This window comes from Neodiprion pinetum, chromosome 2 (genome assembly GCF_021155775.2).
Source record: "Neodiprion pinetum isolate iyNeoPine1 chromosome 2, iyNeoPine1.2, whole genome shotgun sequence".
NCBI classification, from domain to species: domain Eukaryota; kingdom Metazoa; phylum Arthropoda; class Insecta; order Hymenoptera; family Diprionidae; genus Neodiprion; species Neodiprion pinetum.
In genome coordinates, this window is record NC_060233.1 from 8872708 (window position 1) to 8899263 (window position 26556).

At 40.8% G+C, this 26556-nt stretch overlaps 1 protein-coding gene across 2 annotated transcripts in view; it reads right to left on the reverse strand.

Annotated features, from left to right (window-relative positions):
• Nucleotides 1-10679: 10679 nt before the first annotated feature.
• LOC124212965 (sosondowah) overlaps nucleotides 10680-26556 on the reverse strand; it is a 92099-nt gene continuing 76222 nt past the window's right edge. For both annotated transcript variants that reach the window (XM_069133785.1, XM_069133784.1), the window contains 2 exons: nucleotides 11000-11011; nucleotides 10680-10739 (listed from right to left, as the gene is read on the reverse strand). In XM_069133785.1, coding sequence (XP_068989886.1) covers nucleotides 10695-10739; nucleotides 11000-11011 — 57 coding nt within the window. In that variant the 3' untranslated portion in view covers nucleotides 10680-10694. The remainder of the gene's footprint in view (nucleotides 10740-10999; nucleotides 11012-26556) is intronic.

Genomic DNA, 26556 nt, shown 5'->3' on the forward strand with positions numbered 1-26556 from the left:
ACGGATTGGTATACGTATGCTTATGCACGTATTTAGTACAGTCATGGACATTTGCGTCACGAACGCTACTTGACAGATGACGTTTATCACTTAGCTGTAGGTACTTTTCGTCTCCCTTTTCGTTTCGTCCTCTTTCCCCTCAACCGCACACGATATTTCTTCACTCATACAGCCAGTACATTCCTGATAATTAACCTGTAATTAAGCAGTTTGTTAAACGAACTCGGAAGGTTCGGTTCGCTAGGACTGGTGTCCGTAACCAAGACGGATCCACCTTTTCACCTACACGTAGACCTGTCCATCCATACTCTGGACGATGCATCGTAACCTGGGTGGGATAACGCAGTGAAATTTTAATTTACGGTCAGCTACTCGACGCCGTTACGACTCCTCGTAAAGTAGAATAAAATAACTGAAATAAGCTGACTGGGATAATTCGAGACACTATTTTCATTATTTCATCGCTACCTGGGCACATGTGCGATGGATATTATACCTATAGATACCGATATGCGATGTGATCGTCGACTTTATCTCTATAGAAATTACTTCGGAGGATTATAGTAAATGGATGAAGTATATTATCCCACTTATGCATAAATATGGACACCCCGGATCCTTCCACCTGCCTCAAGATACGTCGAGGTTACCTAGCGTACGCACATATTCACACGCGCACACAACTCTCTGATCGAATCGAAGATTCGAGAAGTCCAGATGCGAAGAACCAATTATTTATTACGGTCTTTAGTTGCGACTCGCAGGTCGCTGTCAATCCAATTTCCTCCACAATCCGGGGAAGGATTTACAGTTTATAACAAGATCCGAACGGATATCGCGATCTGTGTCCTTTTCACTCCATCGCATTTCTCGTTCTCTTCCCCTGGGAAGTGGCGAAAAAATCAGGAGACGAACCAGCCAACGTCCACCTGCTCGTGTCAGTGGTAATGTAAATATCCGGTCGGACCGGACAATCGAAGAGGTTCGAGACATGAGAAATTGGAAAATGAAAACAGTATTTGCACTTTTGTTGTCGTTTGTTAAAATTACCGTGCGAGAAGATCGAATGGTTGAAATATCTGGTCCGTTTCATTCGGCATCATCAATTTACTTGTGTCTTTGTTTATAACGATATGGATATGGTTTGAATGGAAGCGTCGCGACGCGGTCATCGCTCCAGGAAATCAACGCAACGCGCGCGAGGTTCCTCAGGTGAAAACATAAATTAAAATATATTAAAAGAGCGATTATATCCATCAAGGTCTGGCAGGTGGGATGAGACGAGGCGCGATGATGCTTCGTCATTAAAGCCACGGGACCTGCTCATCGCCAGTGAACCCCAGTCCCAAGAGGGCACTTTGAATTGAAGAGGGACGCAGTTATGCCGCGCAGCGGCGGCCATCCGACGTCCTGGTCTTCGGTTAGAAATTTAAATTGCCAGTTTAACGCTCGAGTAATTAATAACCGACGGTCTATGCTCCACGGCTCACGAAAAGTCCAGTGCCCACCTTGTGCTTCTATAATCCACCTTCGATATACCTACTATACCCTGGTTTACAACCTTAAATGCACCATAATCCCAGCTACACGCGTTCTTTCTTCTCGTAATATACCGTCGAATATCTGTTACTTCTACAACGCGCAATCATATCGCTTATAGTGTTGCTCAAATATCTGTTCGCGATACATCGCGATGCTCAAACCTCCTTTGGATGTAACGAAATCACCTCACATGTAGTTTATTTAATTTTAGGCACTGAAAGATGTTTCCAACTTGGTCTGTTCTCAAGTAGCACGCTGCGGACGGACATTAACGTGATCGATTTGATAATTTATCGATCTTCTGAAGAAATGGAACATGGTCGTTCCGTACACAAAGGGACACTCAATCGAGACTTTAAATGGACTGAAGGTTGACCGTTTCGTTCGAAGATCCTTAAATTCATTGACTTCGATAAGAAAAATTATGGGGCCGGAGTGTTACAGCTTTTGTATCACCTGTGCCAAGGAGCGTTGAATTGATTTAACCGTTTTGGAAACTTGTGAACGAAATTACATAGGTAGAAAATCTAAGCTGACGCGAGGCATCGAGATTAAAAAGAAACTGGCGTAGGGACAGGTTATGTATTCTATTGACGCAAAGGGCGTGGACCTCTGCACCTGCATTATCCTGCAGCAGGAGCAGAGAGAAGCAAGAGTAGCAAGCCGAGGCAAGGCGAAAGATCTCTTGGAGCTGATAGAGGAACCCCTAAACATCCACCATTATATTAAATTGTGTATATTTCCCTTGATAATTACTCGAATTATAAGCATTATGTAAATCGCCATACTATGTTAATGCTACGGTGTATTATATGGAGGAGGCCGTGAACAGTCTCCTCTTATCCCTTTTCATAGGCTCTGGGGTACACATGTATACAAGCGGCACTACGCTATGCTTACATATTAACTTCTTTTCGCCTTCCTTCCATTCTCGCGGGATTACAGCAATTTTGTTTAAGCGTGTGCTAAATGTTATATTATGCGGTTTTTATACCCGTTTGTATAAAGGTAGGCAGCCTGTCCTACCAAGGGACCAAAACCGTCGCGTATAACGAATTCTCAACGCGCGTGGATCCTCAGCTATACCTACGCTTTATAAATGCGCACACCTCTATTTACATAATATTTTAGATCCTTATCCGCGATACGTGTTAGTTCCAGACTATCCTGATAATTTGTAATTTTCTAACCCTTTCATTCCTCGGTCCATTCCACCACCCGATTTGACTCGATCGTGCCTCACGGTGTTTGTTCCTTGGCCATGTAAAATTCGGCATGTCTCATCAAGTTATGTTGTTTTTGGTCTATTTCGATGATTCAAAACGTGTAAAATTGATTAGAAACACACACAGGCCTGGTAGCATTTAACAATAAGTAGTCTCAAAAAATTGAGAACAATTACTTTCAGACCTATAAAAAGTTATTCGAAAGTCACCGACCAGAATTAATTGTTGATGTTATTCATCTCGCTAGAAATAACCTTATTTTCAATTATGTCCGAGTACACGGATTTTTCTTGCTTTTCATGTCTTTTTCCACATTATAAAAATGCGTCACTCTACACTGTACACGATATTTGTTAAATTAATGACATAAGTGAAAAGTGACTCTGATTTAGGACTTTATTGTCTTTTCGGGTGAAACATTTCGATACATAAACAATGAGAAAAGTGATTACAGTTGTTTTTCGGAAATCAATCTTAAGGTGATTTTCTCCCTAAAAATAGTATAATACTTAATAAACGAAATCTTGTCTAGTAGATACCTCGTGGGAAAAAAAGTGAAGCCAAATTTTTTGTGAACGAAACTGAATTACAAACGGAAAAATGACTCAAGTGACTGAATAAAAGCCCTGTTAGCACATTAAAAGTAATCCCCCCTCCCCCTGCGGGTTTGAAGATTATTGACAGTATCGTGTTCACCTAGATTCAACCCGTTTACGATGAACCAACGCACATTATACTTGTGACGAATAACAGTTCAAGGTCCATGGGATTTCGTATCTGACGTACAATTTTTATTCAAATACACCTTAAACACAGTTTCACGATTTCCCCAAAACCACTAGCCGTGGTCCTTTATATCCCGGTTAGAAATAATTCCCCACGTAGCTGGGGAACAGAAATAAAAACGACGACACGTGTAATCCGTGGACATAATGTTCTGTTTGCGTCAGGAACATTTATGTACGAACACGGGCGTGTATAATGCCGGAGAGATGTAGTGAATGAGAGAAAGAACCGCGTTAAGAATGAACTGGAATAAATGGTGCTCTCCGGGAGTTTGACATCTCCCAGGATCGGGCGAAGCTTGGTTATAAACGCGTGATCTTGAATGCAAATGAAGTTGTTCGCCTGTCATTATGCTAATATAAATAATGACAAGGCGTTATGGCTTGGGCACCAAGATATATACGCCTCGAAAAGTTGACTCCGCGTACCTGAATCCTTCTGTTCCAGCCTTAATTTTATCGAAGGAAATCAAGTAAAATGTCGAAAAATCATGGCTTTGATAAACTTGCGAGCAACCCTTCATCCCCCACTCACTATCAGCGAATGACTGACTTTACGCTCCGCTTAGCTAAAGCTCGTCATATTTCATAGGCGCATTTTTATATCACTCGTTTCACCCTGCGCTTCTATTCGCAGGTATCAGAACAGAAGTATCTTCTTTTTTTGACCGTTTCTCTAAGTCGCAATGTAAATCTAGACGTGTTATATCCGCCTACTTTGTACTCACTTTATCTGGTAATCTGTGTCCCTAAGGGACTCACGGCGGCAAGCCGGACACTGTTATTTTCATATACAATATACCTACTGAATTTTAGTGCTGCTCACTGCAGATCCCGGAATCGTATGGTCGAAAAAGTTTTGCCTTTTTTACATCTCTTTTTTGCTGTTGTAGATTTTGTGCTTTGTTGAGAAATAGATATTGGATGAAATAGAATGGAAGAAAAATCTGTCTCAGTGTTTATTTCGTTCTCGATGTTCCGAAGAAGTTGAAAAATCACATGAATTCAGCATTGTCTCTTAATAATCAATTACAAAATCAAGTGCAATGTCTTCTTTTTAACCGGTAACAGGGTGGCGACAATTTTGCTCAAATAAAATTTTTCGACTATTCCAGTAAAAAGTTCATAAAACCCTGACGTTTTCCCACAAACCTTGGGTAGGTAATGTTTGGCAGCTTTTATCGCCAAAAGCTCCAGAAGTTGCGCTTCTTGAATATATAAATTTAAATTTAAAAAACACACAGTATTGCTTCGTTTTACAAAAATAATTACAAATAGAATAACACAATTTGCGAAAGTTAGCTTAAGGGGAGTTAAGCATCGAAAAATTTGGAAAAACTTCGTTTTTTTTATTCTGTTACTACAATCTCTTGCAAACATTTTAGCCCAAGAAAAATTGAAAAATTCGCAAAATTGAGCTCCGGGGGATTAGGGTGGCTTTGACGGTTCAAAATATGGTAAAAGTTCAAATAACTTTTGAAAACTACTGAAAAAACATGTGAAATTTTCGTTATTTCTAAGTTGTTTGTCACACTTTTGGTGATGAAAATCAGTGGAATATGTAAAGAAAATATTCGCAAGAAATGAAGATGTTGAGCGTTGAATACAACCATGTGATAAATATGTACACGCGTTTTTCTCCAAACAACGTTTGTCGTTAGCTTTGCCACGATAACTAAAAAACGCTTCAAGATATCGCCTTGATTCTGTTTTGTAAATGAAGATATCAACTTTTTTTACAAACTGAACCTGCGTTTAAGTGAATCAAAATTTTATTAATGTTGTTATTACAACAAAAGTCATTAATTTTTCGATGTTTTTAAAATTGTAGCCGGTATCTTTTAAATTCTCATGCTTTTTAAAAAAACTTTAGGTTCAGCCTGTAGAGAAACATTCCCTGAAGAGAATGCCGCGTGTAAAATTGCCGTCAACTCTAACCCGTTCACTCGTAATCGTGGCAACATGTTTATCCGCCCATATCTACCTTAAATATTTATATATTTTTTAAACTTTAACCACTGAATTTTATAACCAAAACTCCAATAAAAACGTTGCACGAAAGAAAATGCATGCAAGTTGTTTCGGTTCTTCATAAATACCGTTTGTATTTTATTATCTTTTGGCTTACTTTCGCTGTCCACTCTCCTTAACTGAATTTACGAAGCACGGCTGAAGTTTCAAAACGTTTCATAAAAAAAAAAAAAAAAAAATAACGTTCTTCTCTACGGTCCATCACAATTCCCTGACTATTGCCGATTTTCCCGGCCTGTCGTCGGCACCCTGGATAAAATCGTTAGATCGGTGAATATGCGTGATATTCTTCGCGTGGAAAACCGGAAAGGTAGGGAAAAGGAGGTCAAGGGGTGGACGTTGGGTATGAGAAAAGAGCGCCGCGACGGCTGGGAACGCCGAGACGTAACTTTACGAGCTGCGGATTCAGCACGCCGCCCAATTACATCTTTTTCTCAGTTCTCGACGAAGAGCGCGCCGCCGTCTTTTAATGGGCAGTTAGTTCCTGCCCGGCTAGTGTCTCCGTAATCCGGCCTTTTAATTGCCGGCACCTATTGTGCCCGCACCTTGCCCGCCCTCCGTTCTACGAACAAGGGAAACTATGCACGGATCCCGACAATTCTCCGTGTAATAATTACATTGAATCTACGGTAGGATGAAAAGTGAGCCTAGAAGAGGCTGCAAAATTAATACGAGAAAAACTGCATTGCGGAATAACGCGGGTTGACAAAAAAAATTTGTTCTCGTCTTTTTTACTTTATATTTAAACGGATTAATTTTTGTTTCCTTACATCGAATAATAACCAAAATCTTTATTTATTACCTACTTATGAAGTTTGCTTTTGTCTTTTTTATATTGATAAGTAACAACGGTCAACAAGAATTTTGAGTCTAGGTTATAGATCTTAAATTTTTATTTCTTCCACGTAACTAATAAGGGGAAAAATAGTTTTGTTGGATAAAGTTTGCTTTTTTAGAAGCCGGTACGATATTTCGGATTTTAAGAAAACTTACCCATTTTCTCAAACATTTATTGTAAATAACAAATGAACAAACTTCAGTTCTGCAAATAAATAATATGATAAATTTTTTTTAAAATTTCATTTTTACTTCTAAACTCATCTTCTTCCCGTAAAGATTTTTTTTGTTTTTGAGTTACGCCATTTTAAATTATAAGAACAGTATTTTACTGTTTTTAGTGCTTGGAAACCGAGACTTTTTCAAGCCTTAATTTCATGTGTCACGGTGACTCAAATTCAACCCCATTACTCTATTCGTAATATGAGTCGAGCGATCGAAACGTGTGGAATTTACTATTCTACTCTGCTTGTAGTCAAGCAGCTATATATGGGATCTTTTAAGAACCTCTTGAATCACATTTAAGAAGGCTTTACTGATTTTTTTTTGTGTAAAAGAAGTAAAAAAAAGACCGTGTAAATATTTCCGTATTTATTTCGACTTTCTTTAGATTGTGCAGCATTATGGAAATTCGAAATTTTTTGATACTGATTGACCAGATGAAACGGCCTAATTCCATCTTTCCAAATTCGACATATATACATTTTTCATACATTATAATAGAACCATCATAAGTCGCAGCGTAGGTCAATTTTTCAAAAATACAAAGCTACAAGTTTCAAAAGGTTGGGAGGTCAACAATTAATAGTATTTCACTTATTTTACCATGAAATAGACACACATTGTTGATTCATGAAATCATAGATTCTCATAAGAATCTAATAAAACGTAAAACTACTGAAATTGTAGACCGAAGATTTCATTTTACAATGACATATTTTCTCAAAAAAACAAACAAACTATTCTCTGCCCTGTCATTGAATCGTTTTTTATTATCACATTGGCAAAATTGATTTTGATTAGAAAGATAAGTAATATTATACTTGACGTTGCCAAAAAAAAAAAAAAAAAAAAAAAACAAAAATCTCGTCGCGTGAATTTATCGGAAATAATTCTCTTATCGATATAATATTGAACTTCTGCCGACCAATTAAACCTTATCGTAACGAAGAGAATGGAACAAAATAACGCGACGGTCGGAGAGCAGCCCTTGCAATTACACCAAAAAAAAAAAAAGGGTGGGTCGGAGGCAAGAACGACAAGTTTACTCCGAGCTACGAAGGTACACTTGAAGCGACCGAGGTTGGGGTTTGTTTTACAAACGGAACACGAACCCGTGTAAACAAGTTATAAAAACGTCGCTTGGTTAAAATGTAAAATATTCAACCGTTAGTTTATCGCTTGTATTAATCAGCGGGTTGCGGCGTTGCGACACGCCATATTCCTCCCCCCCGGCAAAGTGCCCCCTTCGACCCCCCCCCCCCCCCCCCGTTCTCCCCCCCACCTTCGACCCACCCACCCCTCATCCATTTACATTCATAATTTATACATTTGTTTGAGGTGCCTCATGTGCACGAGGATAGGAAAACCCTGGTGAATATAAACCCGCGGGTGTCCGCCATGTTTAGGGTCTAGGTTTGACTTTCGAGGTGCGTATGCTCGTTGAAAAGAATTTTGTTCTTTACGGTTACTGGAAAATCATTGTAAAATGGGTGCTGGTGCAGTAGACTTTACGAGAAGATAACTGAAATTTAGTTTTAGTCAGTGTTTCGAAAATTTTCGTGGTTATTCGAACGTTAAATCAGCTTCCTTAGTTGACTAAAATTTTTTAAATACAATATAAGTAATCATTATTAATTTGTCGACGTATCTGGATCAAATTATCGCCGAATAGTATAACGGAAAGATGTAGTACCAGTGATCGTAACCAGGAAGGTACAGGATTTTCTGTTTAGTGGAAGGTGAACTTGACTTTCACACTTCACTCGGAACTATAATAATTTCTCGGTTGCTGTGACAAACGAAAATAGCCAAACGATCGTAACGAGAAATTTCTACAACAAGCTCTGTTGTTATTTCGAGTTTTCGTTCCGAGGACCCCGGCAGGTAGAAATCCTAAGCCTGTGAGGAGGATAACGTTGTCCAGTGTCTCGTAGGAGTTGGAGGAAAGAGCCGAATCGCGTATAAAAGTTATTAATTTTTGTTCGGGGGTCCGCGACGGGGTTCGTCCGCGTACATAGTTTGGGCCCCCTCGGGCGTGTCAGCGACGGCTCGCGTCGTTTAGTTTCGAAAGAAGCCTGGGCCTTACTTGTGAGACAATGGCCGCCCGCGGGGATGATGTCTCCGACGACGTCTGGGACCCCCGTAGCGACGCGGGCGCCGTACATACCTCCCTCTCTCTATAGAGACGTCAGTTATCATTCCATCATTTGAAATTAATAACCCGAGCCTCGGGCAGGCCACCGTTCTTCGATTTGCAGGGTTTTGTTTTTTCTTATTTTTTTTTTTTATTTAAGCATTTGAAACCTACAACAAGGGTTTGTTCAGCTTTTCGGTGAGGCAGATTGCAATGTTATTGCGTTGCGTTGTGTTGAGGTTTTCTATTTGCATTATTTGACAATCAGTTTTTCATAAGTCTAAATTGTAAGATCGCGCTTTTTAAGGTGATTGAGGATTATTGTGCAGGCAGGTATGTTTGGTTCGTAGATTAGTTCGTCAACGGTCAAGGGTAAGTGCAATTTTGTTTTAGCAAGCTCGTGGATAAGTTTGATTCAAAGGGTTAAACAGTGCTGCATACCTAACGATATTACGTGTGAGTGGAAAAAAAAAAATTAAAAGAAGCTAATTTGACGAGATAAAAACTGCTCGCACAATACAACGAATGTTTCTTAAAGAGTGGATAGTTCTTTTTTTTTCCCCTGCTTTCGAAATATTGTTATAATCGCGTTTTAGTTTTCATCTTGTTTCACTATTTATCAATAGGCACAAGGTATCGATTTTTAGATTAAACACTCCAAAGTTTTAAACAACGATATTTTCTAAAATCACTATCAGGTAATTTTCAGTAGAATATCCTTGTAACAACTCACCAGATTTCACGCGAGGTCACTAAGAGTACTTCAAAATAACTGAAAGTCGCTGAAAATCACGCGCAAGAGTATATAAAGTGATTCAAAGTTGCCTGAAGTTCTGAACAAGTTACTTCAAACCGCTTGATAATCAATACATGAAATAGTTTGAAGAAAGTCGAAATCAAATGAAATCGTTTGAAAAATCTTTCGAAATCTTTATCAAACGTTACTTGCATTGAATTAAAAAATCAACAATTGAAATTCTTTCAAATTCGTCAAAAATCAATTCTATATTATGATTTATCCACGTTTGCTTGCGGCGGAAGAATTTGAATCTAAAAAAGAAAAAAAACAAAAAAATTGCGACCACCTAGTAAAAATTCCGAACGATGCTTTATTCACACGCTCAAAGGCACAATGGCAGAATGGCCCGAAACTCGACTTGTTCGTTGCTTATTATACGTATAAATTTCGTTGCACGAAGTGACGACCATTGTATACTTAGGAATAATTCAAACAGCTGGATATATATTGCGTGTACAGATATTATCCGTCGCGTTTTTTTTTTTTTTCTTTTTTTACTTCTCTTCTTTTCATTACATATCTTACATTTATGCGTCGCTTCGTCACTGCCCCGTGATAAATATCAATAACCACGCAAGCTCGCTCGTTCGTTGGCGATAAGTGCCTAAACGATTGCGTGGAAAGACGATGATACCGCGGCTGTTAAAGATTCAAATTCCGTTCCTTTACTCACCGAGTTCTATTCGAATCCCGCACTTCAGAGATATCGTTTTTACTACCCAGTATACGGAGCACTGTTTTATCTAATGGGCATATACAAAGCGGGATAACTTCATGCCCGACTTCGTGATTATATTATGTACATATATATTATCAATCACAGAGTGAGATTGTGTAACGAGATTTTAAAGCTTCGACGTTACTCGCACTTCGGAATGTCTTGCGATTCAATTTTTATTTTCATCGTCGAGGGGTTGACTAAAACTGGTCGGCTTTTTTTTCTCTGGGAATTCCAACAGTTCAAGATCACGTCGTTCGATGAAATCGAGGATTTCGAATTACATGGAGATGTTACAGAAAATTTTTTGATATATCTTAAAAAGTTCCAAAAAATTCACGAATTTTAATTGGCCTGATCAATTCCTTGATTTTGCCTTTAAATTGGAACGAATTGTGAATCATTGTGTGATACAAGGGCTTTGTTTCCCATTTTCGCCTGTTACCTTATTACATAAAAATGAACAATTAGATCGTATTAAAAAAGTGTTTGGTACTTACGCCCTGCGCCGATTTCGGATGGTGGACAAGAATTTAGGGTCACGTCCAATTCGGCGAGTCCAATATCCGACCGATGAGATTAATCGCAGAGGATGGAATATAAAAAACAAAGAGAAAAAAAAAAAAAATCGGAATAAAAAACTTCGTAGAAATGAAAATGTTTTTAAAAAAAATACACTGGGTAGGTTCCGTTTATTTCACTTACAGAAGATGGATCCTGGAACAGAAAAGAAAAAGAGAAAACTTGAGTCAAAAGAATTTTTGAAAGAACGTAGGAATCTTGCAGCTTATATACCGCATGATCGCATAAAATATCGGCGGCGATCGGTTCCGTAGAAAATTACATACATTCCTGTAGAAATATAATGCAGCGTATAGGAAATGTTTGAAAAATTCGTTTGGAAATAAATAAATAATAACATGGTAAGTGATAAAAATGAAAATTAACCCTCCTCGAGACTCATTATCCATAAGCAATAATTAGAATGTAATTGTAGCGCCGGTTATAGAGTCGGAGTCGAGATTCCTGGCGTCCATGCATCGCTGCATAATGCGAAGAAGACGTTCCTCCTGCGATCAATAATTTGCTATGCATGCCTTGATCCGAAATTGCATTTAATTTGAGACAGGAGTTTCAGTCTCGCGATACCCTGCATAAATATAGATGTACTTGTTAAAAAGCGATTTTCGCCTGGCCGTGTCTTAATACCGTGCATATAGTTATTCACGTATATACGTCACGATATAACAACATTCTTAGAAAATTGCAACAAGCGTTATTCGCGTGTATAACAACGTCGGAACAGTTTGTATTTTTCTCTCCGACTTCGGCACGTGTCGCATAATTACCGCCGCATTCCGTCGCACATCGCTAGTGCCGCTACGGCAAGGATTAAGGATAAATTTCGTAGCCGTATAATAATAAAAGGTTTGCATTTCGGAGCCGGCGTACCGCAATTAAAAGCGTCGAAAGCAGTGCTGCGCAATAAATCATAAAGCTCCTCGAGTATAGAACAAGGGTGGAAAATAGGGGTGTAGATTAGGGGTGTTTAAACACGCACTGGGAAACCGACGGTTGATAATTGCCGCGGGGTGACGATCGATTCTTGACTGTCGATTAAAATCTGTACCGCGTTCATCGTCGCACTGAGAGAAATTTTTAATCGCGGTTACCGCTCAGTCCTTGACTATTTTCATTTTTCACCACAATCAAAAAATATAGTTCCAGGTGGAGAATGAAAATTAGTTTTCTAGCTCTTACCGGAAAGTCTAGCATCCGTTACTATTCTTTCTCGTTACGATCACTGTTGCTATATTTTCTTGCAACTGTTGCGAAAATTTAATGCTCGTGCAACGATAAATCGACGTTGAAGCCTTGTTTAACTAAAAAAGTAGAGTAAACCTCAGAAACTGATTTTGCGTTTCAATTGCCAAAAAAGGATCGACGATAGCGCAAAATGGTTACGCGTACCTCGTTTTTCGTCATACCAACAATATTCAAACGGTTTTTTTTAACGATACCTGTCTTACTCAATTTTTCTAGTTACCGTAACAAATGAAATTTTTCTCAGTGCGGATATTGTATCATATTTCAATTGCCGCAGCTTCTATTAGAAGTCAATTCTTTTTCATTGACACATCTGCAAAGTCGCGAAGCGTCGACCGAGCGGAAATCATGCATCGACGATGAACCGATTCGCCGATTTTCCTTTATCTCCCTCCTACTGTAACCTGCCAGATCGCGAGATGGCTTAATGATATTCAAATTTATACGCGGTCGTTTATTGCCCACGATATGGAAATTTTATCGCCAAGGCATGGTTTATAAATATCCCGCGATCCACGAGCACAGTCGACTTCCACGTACCTCGCGGCTCACGGATACTATTCCTCTTTTCATTCTCGTTTTCATTTCATTTCATCACGGACATAGATATTTCCTGCGATTTATTTAATACCTGTACAGCAGTTTTAATTGAGCCTCTCCGTGTTTTTCTTCGGAAAGACAATTTGCCTCGTCGATGGCGTTGATGAAAATCCAGAGCAGAATTGCAATTTCCAATATAGGTCCAATTTTGTAGCTCCGTAGTCTTTTATTTCATACTACGATTAATTTCAACGGAGTTTGTGTTTTATTGGTTGAACCAAGCTCAGAGTCAAGCAGCGGATAATTAGCCAATTGCTGCTTCAATGAAACTTTACGTTTAAACTCGAAAGCTTGATATGCGAAAAAAAGCGGTTGTCAGAGTAACAGGTCCGCGATGTTTTTATCACATAGCAATAAGTAGAAAATAACTTGGACATTGAAAAAATCAAGTATACCCGACGGGTATAATAAAATCTTACGTACGACGGCATTGATGAACTTATTGATTTTAAGGTTACGGATGTGTTTGTTTTTTGCTTAAATACAAAATGAGAAAAGAAAATTATAAAAAAATGTGTGCAGTCTTCTAACTTGCATAATACTACCAGTGAATGTGATTTTTCTTATGAAATTATGGATGAACGAGGACGCATAGTTTGCAGGTCTTTGTTTCTTAATTATAAATTGTATCGACGCATACTTTTATGTATCCGAAGCGAACAAAAGAAAAAAATGCGCGATATACTTTGACAAAAGTCGTAACTGTTCGTAATACAACGAAAAAAAAAAAAAAAAAAATGGATGAAAATGAACTACTCAAATCAACGATCGTCACGACTAAGCGTCAAACGAAAAATTTAGTCACTGCAATTCAATCATCGAAATTTTTACTGAAACAAGTTTTCAGTCACGATATAATTACCGACATTTCTATCGCAGCTATTCACCTGATTCCATCGATCATTTTTCATCCGAAAGCTATTCAGCAATGCAGACCGTTTCGTAGAGCGTGAATCGGAGTAGGTATTATACCTATTACACTGTGAAACATGGTTATAAATTTACTACATATTGAGTAATCAATTTAGTGTCGTAAATTACTATATATTTATCTTGAACTTATAATAAAAAATTTTGATTTTACTAAAATTTGTAGAAAAAATATAAAAAAAAAAAATAAAAGTTGATTTGAATTTACTGAATTGTGTATTAAAATGATTGTACTTGTAAATTGAATAAACAGTGAATGTATGATGAATTCACTGTTCCGTAACCGAATAAAACTTCCAATCCACACTGAGAGAAATTTTTAGTTTCGATTACCGCTCAGTCCGCTTAACTATTTTTATTTTTTACTATACTGTAACAAATGAAAGTTTTCTCAGTGCAGTGTAGGAAGTTCCGTACAGAAATTTTTAACAGTGCAGCGTAAGATATCAAATCTAGGATGTCCGGGCACGTTTTTCAGGTCCAGTAGTGTACCGCAGCTGCACTGTGCCTAAAAATATGTAACATCTCTGCGCGATATAGGTGTACCTCATCTGCCAACAAACAGCATGATCTCCTCGTGCTACAGCGATTAAAAAATCCATCATTAGGGTAGCGATCAGATTTTATAGGCAAATCATCCGCAGGGCAAAAGCAGCAGCAGCGACCCAAAAGAAGGTGATTTGATCAGGGAGAGGTCATCGGGCGGGTTCAGAGCGTGTAAAACTTATAATCAATCAAGACCGCAACGCCTTACCGGGTCGTATCGAGGTCGGCGGGGCGGTTTTACAGTGTAAAAGTGAAAGATCCCGCGCAATTACGCGCGGTTGCGCGGTAGTTGCAGCATCTGCGGTCTCAACTTTTGCCGGCGATTTTGCGCGCATCGTGGTTCGCGACTCCCTCGCTTTGTTATTAAAAGTCGAGAGAGAAAGAGAGAGAGAGAGAGAGAGAGAGAGAGAGAGAGATAGAAAGAGAGCTGGATGTTAAAACTCCCGTGGGAGCGGGCCGACGCGATCTTGCGGCTTGAGTTCTCCCTTCCTTCCTTCCTTTATTCGCATCGTTTATAGCTCTTCCCCCGATCCTCGCCGATTCTCTTCCTCCGCATGCTTTTTCTTTTTTTTTTTTTCTTGCTTTTGCTTTATCTTATAGGTGTGTATATACCTCGTTGCCGGTAGTCCCGGTGTTCAGCGGCTTCGGGGAAGACGGAGAGAACAACAACCGCGGGACTTTGCACAGGTAGCGGTGAACACGTAGCTCTACCTCTATGTATATACATGTATGTATGCAGGTACCTCGATCCTCGTTCTATCGCGTAATTATCGTAATCTTCTACGGGAATAATCTTCCTTGATATCCGGCCGGGCTGCCAATTAGCTTCGTGTAAACGTTTGGAAAATTTTTCCAAAGGCGAAACTACGGCCAGCCGCCGATGCATCGAAACGTTGTATCAAACGAGCACGCGACTACTGTCAAAGATTTTATAATCCGAATGGATAACGATTCGTTCGACCTGAAGAAGAATCCTTTTCCAGTGTATTCCGACCTCGCAGGTGAAACTGCGAAACCCCAACGAAAATATGCCAGGATTAAGAGTCGTTGCGACGCGATCGAGTTTCAATTGGCTGTTTAACCGTCACGTTGATCCGTGGCCGACCAGTCGCCAAAGACATGACGGTAATTTGTTACATTCTCGTGCAGCATCACCTGACACAAACAGTCTTACGCGTGTGAAACGAGGTTAAAAATGTTTGGCATAAAGCGTAATATCGGTAATATTACGAGGGAGTTATACCGTAATAATATAAGTCTCGTCTGGGAGAGATTTTACGAGGAGCGATGGTGACCCAAGGAGACTTTACGATCCTCTAGACGTCGTCATGTTCTGGGCGGATACAGGCGTCTGCAAGGTGAGTTCTTTGACTGATTGAGAATTGCAAAACTCGTAAGAAGTGAAGTATCGCGATAACATTGGTATGATTATTTTCCAGTACACGAATAACGATGATTCTGCCAAGAAGACAACCTTACGGTAACGATTTTCTCCGGTTTCTTCGGAAGAGTCGATGACCCGAAGGATCGGAACCGAAACTGAGTTTAAAAATGGTAACCCGAAGTACCAACACAAGTCCGTTCGACGCGTTCGCGTTCGTTCCCATGGGAGAGTATCTGGCGGAAGAAGTAGCAGGTGGTAGGGATGAGGGAGTTTAAGATTCATCTCGCGACTCGCCGAACCTACTCGAGGCGCTCGGTCGCGGGTTCGGTTTTTACCGCGTGGCACGGCCGGCCCGCGGAGAACGGTTGTATCATCTCGAGGATGCAGCCTAGCTCGGAGGTGCAGTGAGTGAATGGCTATTAAGATAGTAAGGCAGGCCATTAATAACGTGAGTAATGAATCGTCCTGCACGGAAGTGCGGGCCCGAGTTGAGATGGCATCGAGATAGGCCGAGTCCTGGGTCCTGGTGTCGCGCGTCCGCCTCGCTCCATTCATAAGGGGCCTCACGGCCCAAAGAGTTGAGACACCGGACAATGAGCACAATACGGTTTCGGAGGAAAGGACGAAAGGAAAGGGGATACGGAGACTGGCCCGAGAAGAGAGACTGACTCTCTGACCTCCTCTTGCTCTTGCTCTTGCTATTTCTTTTTCTATTTCTACTTCTATTTCTCTTCCTCTTGCCGCCATTGTCAGTCCCGGAATGATAGACGACGCCTGCCGCCACAGAATTTTATCAGCTCACCGTTACATGTCGCGGACGAACGGATTTCTCGCCGCGGGTCACATCGCCGCCATTTATTCATCACGCACGGGAGAGGATTACCATCGAGATGGGGAAATCGTCTCGTGGAATCGGCAATTACACCATTTACGACACGATCTCAACATTTTTATTTTTTTTTTTTCATTCTTCACTTTTCGAACGTTACAACGTGCATCGCGAAGTCATTCGCTCGTTGTTTCGTACCATCGGAATCGGGATGTGGACAATTTCAACAGGTTCAAGTTGGTAACGATACTTTAACGATGAATGTTTAGGAAAATTGTTACTTCGCGGTCTAAGGATTGTCTGAAATTCAGCTAGTAAATCGTAACAAAGAAGGTATGTTAGTATTTTGAAAAGTCAACTCCATGAAACTCCTAAAATTGTACAAGGATTTATTCCATGATGTTTCGTTACGTTAACGTTACTAACTTCAACATATTGACAATCACCTGTCGGGTGTATACGTTGGACTATTTTTTATCCATATATTCCAAGCCGTTTACATCGCACATCCGGTACTAAGCGGTGCTTCCCAAATACTGTAAACGACGATTGCCATACTTGGGGAACCACGCTTCCCGATCACTGCTCCAATACGGCGATAAATCGACGCTTCTCACAACGGTTTGTAACGGAAAATTGATCGACGTTTACTTTCTCTCCTTAGAAGAATGCATTCTAAGTATATACTCGGTTTCTTTTGCACAAATCGTATATTAGAACGATTTAGTTTCAACTGCGGTCAGTGGGCAATTTTAATTTTTTTTTTATAACACACTGCAATTTGGAATTTCCCTTTGTTAGTGCCTCAGTTATGCGTTGACACCGGATGTGAAATCGGGGCTAGTAAAATACCGCAAGCTTGCAATTGGAGAAATGATTTTTTCTTTCTCTCCTCAGGGAAATGCAAGCATTTGTCGTAAAACTCGAACTGATGAATTTATTTTCAGGAAAAATTGTTTCGAAAAATTGAACCGATCACGATGAGATTCAGTTGGAAAATCAAATATTCCATGAAAATACCAATGAAAATTTTCAGACTTTGAAGCTGATCGAATCATTTTAAAATGGTTAAAAATCCAACAGATTTGTTTGATTTTGCTTCACAACGGCTTATTTCGCTGAGAAAATTTATATTCTTTACAATTCTACAAATGAACTTTTTGTCATCGCGTTAGTATCTGTAAGTGTATAATTTTTCGATATTGCACGAGTGCGAGAATTTTTATTGAAGAACAGTAATATCAAATTTGCTGCTGTCAAATCAAAAATCTGTAATAGAATAAAATGAGTGAAAAATATTATACAGTTTTCGTAACGAAACAAGTAATCGCGGAATGCAACATCGAACAAATCTACCAATTTTTAAACCCTTTTAAACAATTTAAAGTGAAAAAAACGATATCGGACGTCTCGTTTATAATTTTGGTATTCGTTTCTGGTAAATTTTTTAAAAAATCGTGATTGTACCATACATCCGAATGTAAAAATCCTTCTTAAAAAAATTGATATTTCGTGAATTTGTTTACGATAGATTCGAAAGTTACGATTCATTGCACGAACGAGTTTATCATAATTTTTACCGATCGTCATCGCGATGCAAGGTTGCAAATTTTACAGGTATAAAAAATCGACTAGCCGTAGAGCGACGTGGTATATAATTCCGTGAAAAAGGATGCTGACTGAGGGTGCGCTTAACCATTCGGCGAATAAAATTAGAATAGAACGACGAGAGCAGCATGGGGTAGCAGGTACAGGGGTCAGAAGATCGGAGGGTGAGAGTGGTCGGAGAGACAATATTCGAGTAGCGCGTTGAAACTGGTGCAGAGTTATCTCGTTTCACTCTCGTGGGCGGATCCACCGCGGATGGAGAGCTAATAAATTGTTTGTTGTAATTAAATGAGTTTCGGGTAGTCTCGTGTAGGGTGGGCGAAGAATGGCCGGGGCGAGTCGGTCGTCTAGGGCACGCGGTGTGCGTGGCGATGCGCGAACGCGATGCGTAGGTGTAGCCTGCGCGCACACCGACGCGCGCGCACGCACTCGCGGGTTGGGTCTACCTATATAAAGGAATAAAGATGAACGGCCTATGGACGGGCCGCTATCTGCGCCGCTGGAACAGAAACACGCTCGCGGCGCGACAGCTCCTGACAAATGACGGGCCGACCCGACCGACCCGGGCGCCTGCCTCTTCCCCGTCGGTCGCCCCGCAGCCGCAGCCGTCGAGGACGAGGACGAGGACGAGGACGAGACCCGGCGCATGATTAAACGAGGAAAACGAAATTGAGTGGCGAATAAAACGGGGCGAGGACCCCCGCCTATTAGCCCCTCTTACCCTCCGGCTCCCGCGGGACCCCGAATTTAGGCACTTGCACACCTCCCCCCTCCTCCATCACCCTTCCTTGCAACCTGAATGCACTGCATCTCGACCCCTGGCCATGGAAACGGGGGGGATGTGTGGATGGAGCGGAGAATGAAAGGGTCGCTGTATCGAATTTTTACGGAGAGGAGAATCTGTTTCATTGAATTTCAAAATTTATAAAGTCGAAATGTAGATGATGAAAATTATAGAATCGGTAGGATGAAGGGTCGGGGTTGGGATATAGTGAGGTCGGAAAATAGAAGGGAGACAATATTATCGAATTTGAAAAATCGCCAGATTCTGTTTGGAAGAATTTCAAAAGGTAGAAAGTCGAACTATAAAATAGACCATATGCAGATAGATCTAAGTGTAAGTACAGAGAGCCAAAATTTATAATCTTTGGAGTAAAGGGTGGAGGTTAAAATGTAGTAGGATCGGAATGTAAAAGGGATACAATTTAATGAAATTTTCAAAGAAATGAGAATCTAAGAAATATTTTGACCATTCAATATTTTCCCTTCTTTTGTATTTTGACTTTCTAGATTTAGAAATTAAAATAAATAGATTCCCGTAAATTGATTTGAAAATTAAGTAATAATAACCGTGTCACTGCGACATATTTCAGGCTTAAATACTGTATTTCGACGATTTTGCCATCCGTTCGTGTATAAGATCCCTCCGTAAAACTTTTACAAACTTCTAAAATCGTAATCATAAAAGAAAAAGAGGATTCAACGGAACGACGTTAAATTAAATTAAAGAAACAGTCGGTCCAATAGAGCTTCAAGAATTTATTCCAAAAATCGTTTTTTTTTTTTTTTTCTTTTCAAAATTAAGAATAATTTTTCCAACAGTCTGTTACTATTCATCCGGTATACTGATCAGTGTTTTTACAGTACAAATTACACTTGTTTACCAGTTTTTAGCAAGCTTCGAATCTAATCAATTAACGATTGCCAGTCGACTGCAGTTACAGGTACGTGCAATATCACGCAAGTCTTGTAGGTCACCGACATTGTTGTCGCCAAGAAACATCAGTAATTCCAAATAATTGACCCGTAGTCTATACGATCTGCATTTTAATCCGGAAGGTATACACCTACTCCCCAGTCAAGGATACGTAATTCGAGTGCCAATTGCGGTGAGTGCACACACCTGTACGTCGTGGTAATACGTGAAAGTCGTGGCGCCCGCGAGGGTTCTACTGGGGGGAGAATAGCGGGTACATACGCGTTGTGTTATAAGGAAGGTATAGGCAGAGGTATAACTGCAGATGGGAAAAAGAAGCCGGGCTCCATTTGCCCGCACACGCGCATTATTGCGCGCGGCGCATCTTTTATTCATCCGACAGAGTGGAGCCTTAATTTGAATTGAATAGGATTTATAAATTATTTCAAATTATAGTCGCGACGCACGGACCTGAGTCGAGCTCCCTCAGTAGTTACTAGCCTCCGTATGGGACCAGAACCAAGGCTCCAGGTTTGTCGGACCCAGACTCGAGAGGGCCAACCAAAGGCAGGTGCATTCTCTTTCGGACCCTGAAAATCTTGCAATTGTTCGAAAATTCGTCGTAGCCGGTAGTACCTAGCTGTCGGATATGAGAAGTGGTTCTTCGCAAAGTTTTCCACATGTCTTGTAGATCAGGGACCCCTGATCTTGTGACCCTCAACCATCGTTACAACTTGAAAGCGTTCGTTATGAATGGGGAAAATTGGACGGAAAGATTAGAAAATATTAGGAGTAATGGACTGATGTACGAAGACATCGAATAGTAGAATGAAAGAAGAGAAGAAATTTTTTATGACAAAGCTTGAGAAGCAAATCACAGTATCAGTAAGTCATCATTACAGTTGGAATTTTCTTTCTTACTTGGCAAAATCAAGTCAACTGATTCAGTCAATCAAATTCGATTTTTTTTTTCTTAATCATGACAAGAGGGTACACTAAATGGATGCTCCGTAGTATCACGAATTTCGTTTCTTGGCGCTTAGCTGACATTGTCTACTTGTTTTCACTCGAAGAGGCACCAATAATGACTGCAGCAAGATAGAAAGAAGAGAAGTAAAAATTCGTCAAGCTACAAGTTTGACATCTTACTATTTTCATCAAGCATCTTCGAAAGTCGAAGAAACATTGCCGTGGCTGTTATTGTAAAAGGAAACTATGTCCTCCGATGAGATTCTATTCTAAGTCTACTATCGACAAGGCGAGATATTCAACACTGATTGACTACCAAGTTGGTTAATTTTAACAGTTAGGAAACTAGTTCGGAGTCTCTATACGTGAATCGGAAGAGGTAGTTTATTGAGCCCGGAGCCCACGTAGAGGAAAGTTGTGCGTTATATAGTCGTGCAGGGGTGACGAAAAGGGGATTTACCAAGGGCCGCGTGTGGATGTGGTTCGGGTTGGGGTCGGGGAGACGCAAAGGGTGACGGGGACGTATGTATCAACGTCGAGGGGAAAAGAAGACTCGAGTAATTCATCCTCGCTCGGCAATTAGTTTAAACCCAACTTAAACGGCGCCCCTGTTTAACCAAGAGTTGTTTAGACACGTCGACGAGATGAGAGGAGAGAAAAGGAACCGGAAGACGGCTTTATCTCCTCGTCAAATCCTCGTAGGTTCAATTTTTTCCACCAAGTTTTTCAAGCTTCCCAATATTTTCACCAGAAAATAGACCACTTCGATTTTTCAAATTTTTAAGCAACTAAAAACAAGTTAGAAAATCGAGTCTCACTGCGTTGGTTACCAATTAGGCAGAAGAAGAAAGAGGCTTGCACGATATCAAGTTGCGTACATTTTTCAAAGACGGGGTAAAATTAATTGGAAAGTACATCTTCAAGGATACCTAAGTAGTATAACATGGCGAGTTCTGCGTACAGATCTCGATACCGACAGTTTACTGACATTTTTAACCGCTTCACAGCTCAGACACAAACTGTTTTTTCTCCAATGATAATCAAGAAAGTTGACCAAAGTGGGGATAACCTCCACCCGAAAAAAGGGTTTGCGTCTGAACTGTGAAGCGTTTAAAAATGTCGGTAACATGTCGGTACAGGGATCTGTACGCAGAACTCTCCTCGTTGTGATACTTACCTAAACAAATTAATTCGAGTAAACTTCCATGGTTAAGAATATATTTACCAGCAATATCAGAAATGTTCATATCGTAATCGCAATTCAATCGTTGGGATCACTGTTGTTCGCATTTTTGAACGAGTCTGCAGCATCGATCCTGACGTGACAGCGCAATCACATCTCACGACTGGATAGTTTATATATAACTTGATTCCGGCGTGTCTTGACGAAGTGAGAAGGAATCTTACTGTTTTCCTTTTCTTTCGATTGTCCTTTTGAAACTCTTCTACTTTTCCTCCGGCGGTGACACGAAGGCGGCAGAATATCCTTTGAGATTGACTTTTATATCGATATTATATTGTACTATATACACATAAGCATGCAGAGAATGCTCGAATAGCATCGATGACATCCGGACTGAAAACGTTGATAATAAAATACAGAGCGAGGCTGTCCGGCCGGAGAGCGTAAGGTCAGGTTTTATTCCCACGGGATTTCTCCTCTTCCCTTGGAGACCCGCAGCGTCGGCTTTGATGCAAGAAGTTCGCGTGGCCGCGTTTGTCCTCCGGGGCCGACATCCGTAACATCCGTTCTTGACGGTCGTCGTTCGCTGAGAACGGCTGTATATAATGAATTACGCATTTGTCAATGCCGTGTGCGATAATGTCATTTTATTACAACGCTATATGGTGTTTTGTGACGCTGCCGAGATGCCTCGCTTGTATTCTTTACACGAGACGCCGACCTTTTCCAGGTCACACAAGGTGAACCGCTTCGGAAAAACTTTAGCAGAAATGATAAAACACGTGCGAAAATACTAACATGTGTATATATGTATATATATACACACACGTACAACTCGATTAATTTGTCGTTAGAAAACAGGTTGGCAAACTGCTGATCAGCTAGCGGACCTTCCACAAGACAGGATGTTCCATCGTGCAAGTATATAAACGAGAAGCGAGAGAATCCATTTATTAACGTTCGCTATAAAATAAGACTCCGTGGGCGGAATGGTTTACGAGGACAACAGGCGTGTAAGATCCTGATCCTGATGCAGGTAGAGGATGGAAATACGCAGGGCGTTTTATACGCGCCTGAATGGATGAAACCGAACCGCAGCAAATGATTCATGCACTATGTAATTAAAAATCGATCAACGTATGTGAAGAAATGATTTTGTTTAGAAGCAAAAGCGATCATTAACTGTACCTTAAATTCTCCGTGTCCCGTTTATTTGTAGTAGAAGAAGAAAGGGTGTGTATCGAAAAAATTCAAATCCCAACATGGGAAAACTCTAAAGTTACGCATGTAGCACTAGAAGTACCAGTTTGTTTCAATTTTACTTCATAATGGGCTACTATTAACAAAATGAATAACATGACTAGAGAAGGGTCAAGAATAATGGTAGTGGCCAGAACGGTCTGTAAAAGAAAAGAAGCTTGAATCAGATACTTTTTCAATGGCATAATGAGACGGGATATTTGTTTGAACGCAGTCGAGACATTATTCCGAGTGTGAATACTGGACAAAAGCATTACCTATAATAATTCACCCTCGTTTCCACGGTTTGAAATAATTACCAATCGGATAGTTGCCGCATGGGATCCGGCGGTCATAACGCGGTATAAGAACCTACTAGATTCCAGAATCTAGTAGATAAGAATCATGAATAAAATAGCAGACGTGTATAAGAGAGCTAATCTTGTAGAGTGGGTACAACCGCACCAACGAGAAGGAGGAGAAGAAGTAGGAGGAAATAATAAGCACCATCATGAGCCGTACTAATAACCGAGCTCTAGGTGTAGTAGAAAAAAAAAGCACCGTAGGAGTAAGTGAATACAGACGTGAATATGCGCGTACACAGATAGCGCAAGGGGAGGTACAACATACCTAGACTTCATCAGGGAAACACACGTACAGACCAGTGGCCACTTGCATGGTGGAGGGTCCCCTTTCACTTGCCGCGCATATTACGCGGAACAAACAAACGTTTAACAAGAGGATAAAATACGCCTGTATATTGCGTTAGTTACACTTACAGGTATGTAAATAAGTGTGCACGAGGCAACACGAAGGTCCGCACTTCTCCCTCTCGCTCCTCTTATGTCCAACTGTTTCCTCTATTAGTACTCCGTTCTATCCGATACGGTGGTGCTCTCTTCTTCACGAGAAAGAATTAACGGTGCGAATTATTAAGGAAAGGCTGTTTCTTTTCTTTTCTTTTTTTTTTTGTTTACTTCACGGACTCTTGCAGATGCCGCAACAGCGCTTCACAAACATTTTACCACGTTGGGTTTATCCACAAACTGTCAGGCTGTGTACACGAAGCTTCGCATCGGGCGCTCATTCATATTCATATCGTACACACTTATAGTAATGCAATATCGGACCCTCGAGCGATGTCACTTGGCTTCTTTTCTCCCTGCATGGTATCGATATTGTACCTCGGATTTTAATTCAATTCACCGTAAGCAGGTGTCGGCACGGTGCTTTATGAGAATGGTGAATAATTCATGGGTTTTTATTTGTTACAAATTACGGACAGGATAAATTTGTCGTACAATTTCATTTTTCCCCCTCGTCATCTCGTCTTGTCTCCGAACGATTTAATTGCCCCAAAGTACAAAGGTACCGTAAGACTTCCGTAGTTTCACATGCGTCGCGTTGAAATTTAGGGATATACAATTATTCGCGAACATCACGAACGCGCGGTACATCATCGAGTTGTACCGTAGATAATTCCGAGTTTCGAAAACTTGCGGAACGTCGGGGTTCCACCATTCACCATTGGACAATTTATCGTCGAGGAAGTACCGCGCGCTACAGACTATCAACCGAATGGAGCACGAAGAGGATGCATAATGAGGATGCGGTAATAACGTGTCGACGATGTTTCGGTTCACCGGTATATGTGTAACAACTGGGTTTATACTCCGTGAAAAGCTGACCATGGCCGTGGCTTGGCGTCCCGCAGCAAACGTCCTTCTTACGGCAAGCCGATGCCCACGCAAAGCGAAATAGTAGCACATCGAGCAGATCGACCAGAGTCGTCTATGGATGATACAGGCGTTGGTGGTTGGTCCCATGCTGGGCTAGGAAGCATATATCCTCCGCTATCTCAATAATTATCGCGGCCATTACCGTCACGTGGCGCTGTCGCTGTTGCTAGTGAAGCCAGCAGCAGCGGCACTGCACCAGCACAACCCGCACTCACACCAAGATTCTTGCTTACTACCCACAACTTCGCTCTTCCTACCCGCCTATTGCGGTTATACATCCACACTAGCATCCACCCCTTTGCTGCTCTACGAATACGGTCATTATAACATGCGTGCAACGACGTCGTCGGAGTATGGGTGCAATGAGCGTACCTTGTGCACATGAGGTGAGTGATGTAGGTATGCGCACTATTATAACCGATAGCCAGTTATCGGTTTGCTCGTTTAACCGTCCACCATTAATGTGCTTCATTGAAAAACACTCGGGATGCCAAATTCAACGACATTGACACGGTGAGACGTTGAGGTGTGGTACTGCAATCAAGGCGGTAGCAATGAAGATTCTAAAGGTCCTGTGATGACACCATCCGACTCTCTTATCGACACGTTACTTCTCATTCGACATGTGTACAGACCTCTGGCAGAATCGTTTCATCAGTCCAAATACCGTCGATGAGGAACTGTAGGATATCGAAGATATCACCATTGCTGATGTTTCGGCAAAGTTTTCCGACAGTTTTTCATTAAAATGTCAGTAGATTGAACCACGGATCATTGTTGCAGGATGCATGATACAATATCATTTCTATTATAGGTACCTACTCATATCCGAAAATATTGAAGCACAAGTACCGCGGGGACAAAACGTGATTCCAACTCGAAGAGGGTGACTTTTGCATTGAATTACATTTTCAATTATGTTGAAAATTTTGAGGAGCACGTTTCGTCAGTAATCACTGGCTCATTCTCAACCTCGTCATCCAAGCTTTCCAAAGTGTAACACGGATCGGACGTACATCAGCAAAATCTATCACGTGTCTGTTCGTATGCATACGTGCAGCGAGTACCCGGCGGTAGAGATTTGGGTACAGGATTTAGGATGCGTAACTATCGAGGTTAGCGAAGCCTCGTTATTGATGGTGGCACTTAAACCGTCATGTGGTAACGATCGTGATTAGTAGTTGGTAATAAGTGATTATCCATACACATGGTACACGAGAACCGATAAAGTGTTGAGTACCGAATTCAGTGCTGATCGTAACATATTTTCTCAATTGACGGAATCTCGATAACGTTTTGCATTACCAAAATGTGAACAAAAATCTACCAGTGCCAATTCGTTTTACAACAACTGGTGTTTTTAGTTCGTTCAAATTTCCTCGTACGTAAGTGTCCAAAATTTGTGTAGGTAGCAAGACGCATGAATTATTTTGTTGGAAAAAAGAAACACCTTGATCACGCTCGATTTTTCTTCTACGAAATATTAAATAGCTTATGACTTTAACATGCATCCCACCGCTGAACGATGCCGGGGAATTTTTTTTTAATCCACCGTCAGCTGCCGCTGGATGATCGCGGGGTCAAAGGTCACCTCAGGTGAGCGAGTATATTTGGGGGCACGTGCAAAAGCTCCGCGCACGAAGAAAGCTGATGAGGCCAAAGTCGGGAAGGGAAGGAGGGTCTGGTGCTTCTGGCGAAGAGAGCAAAGAAGG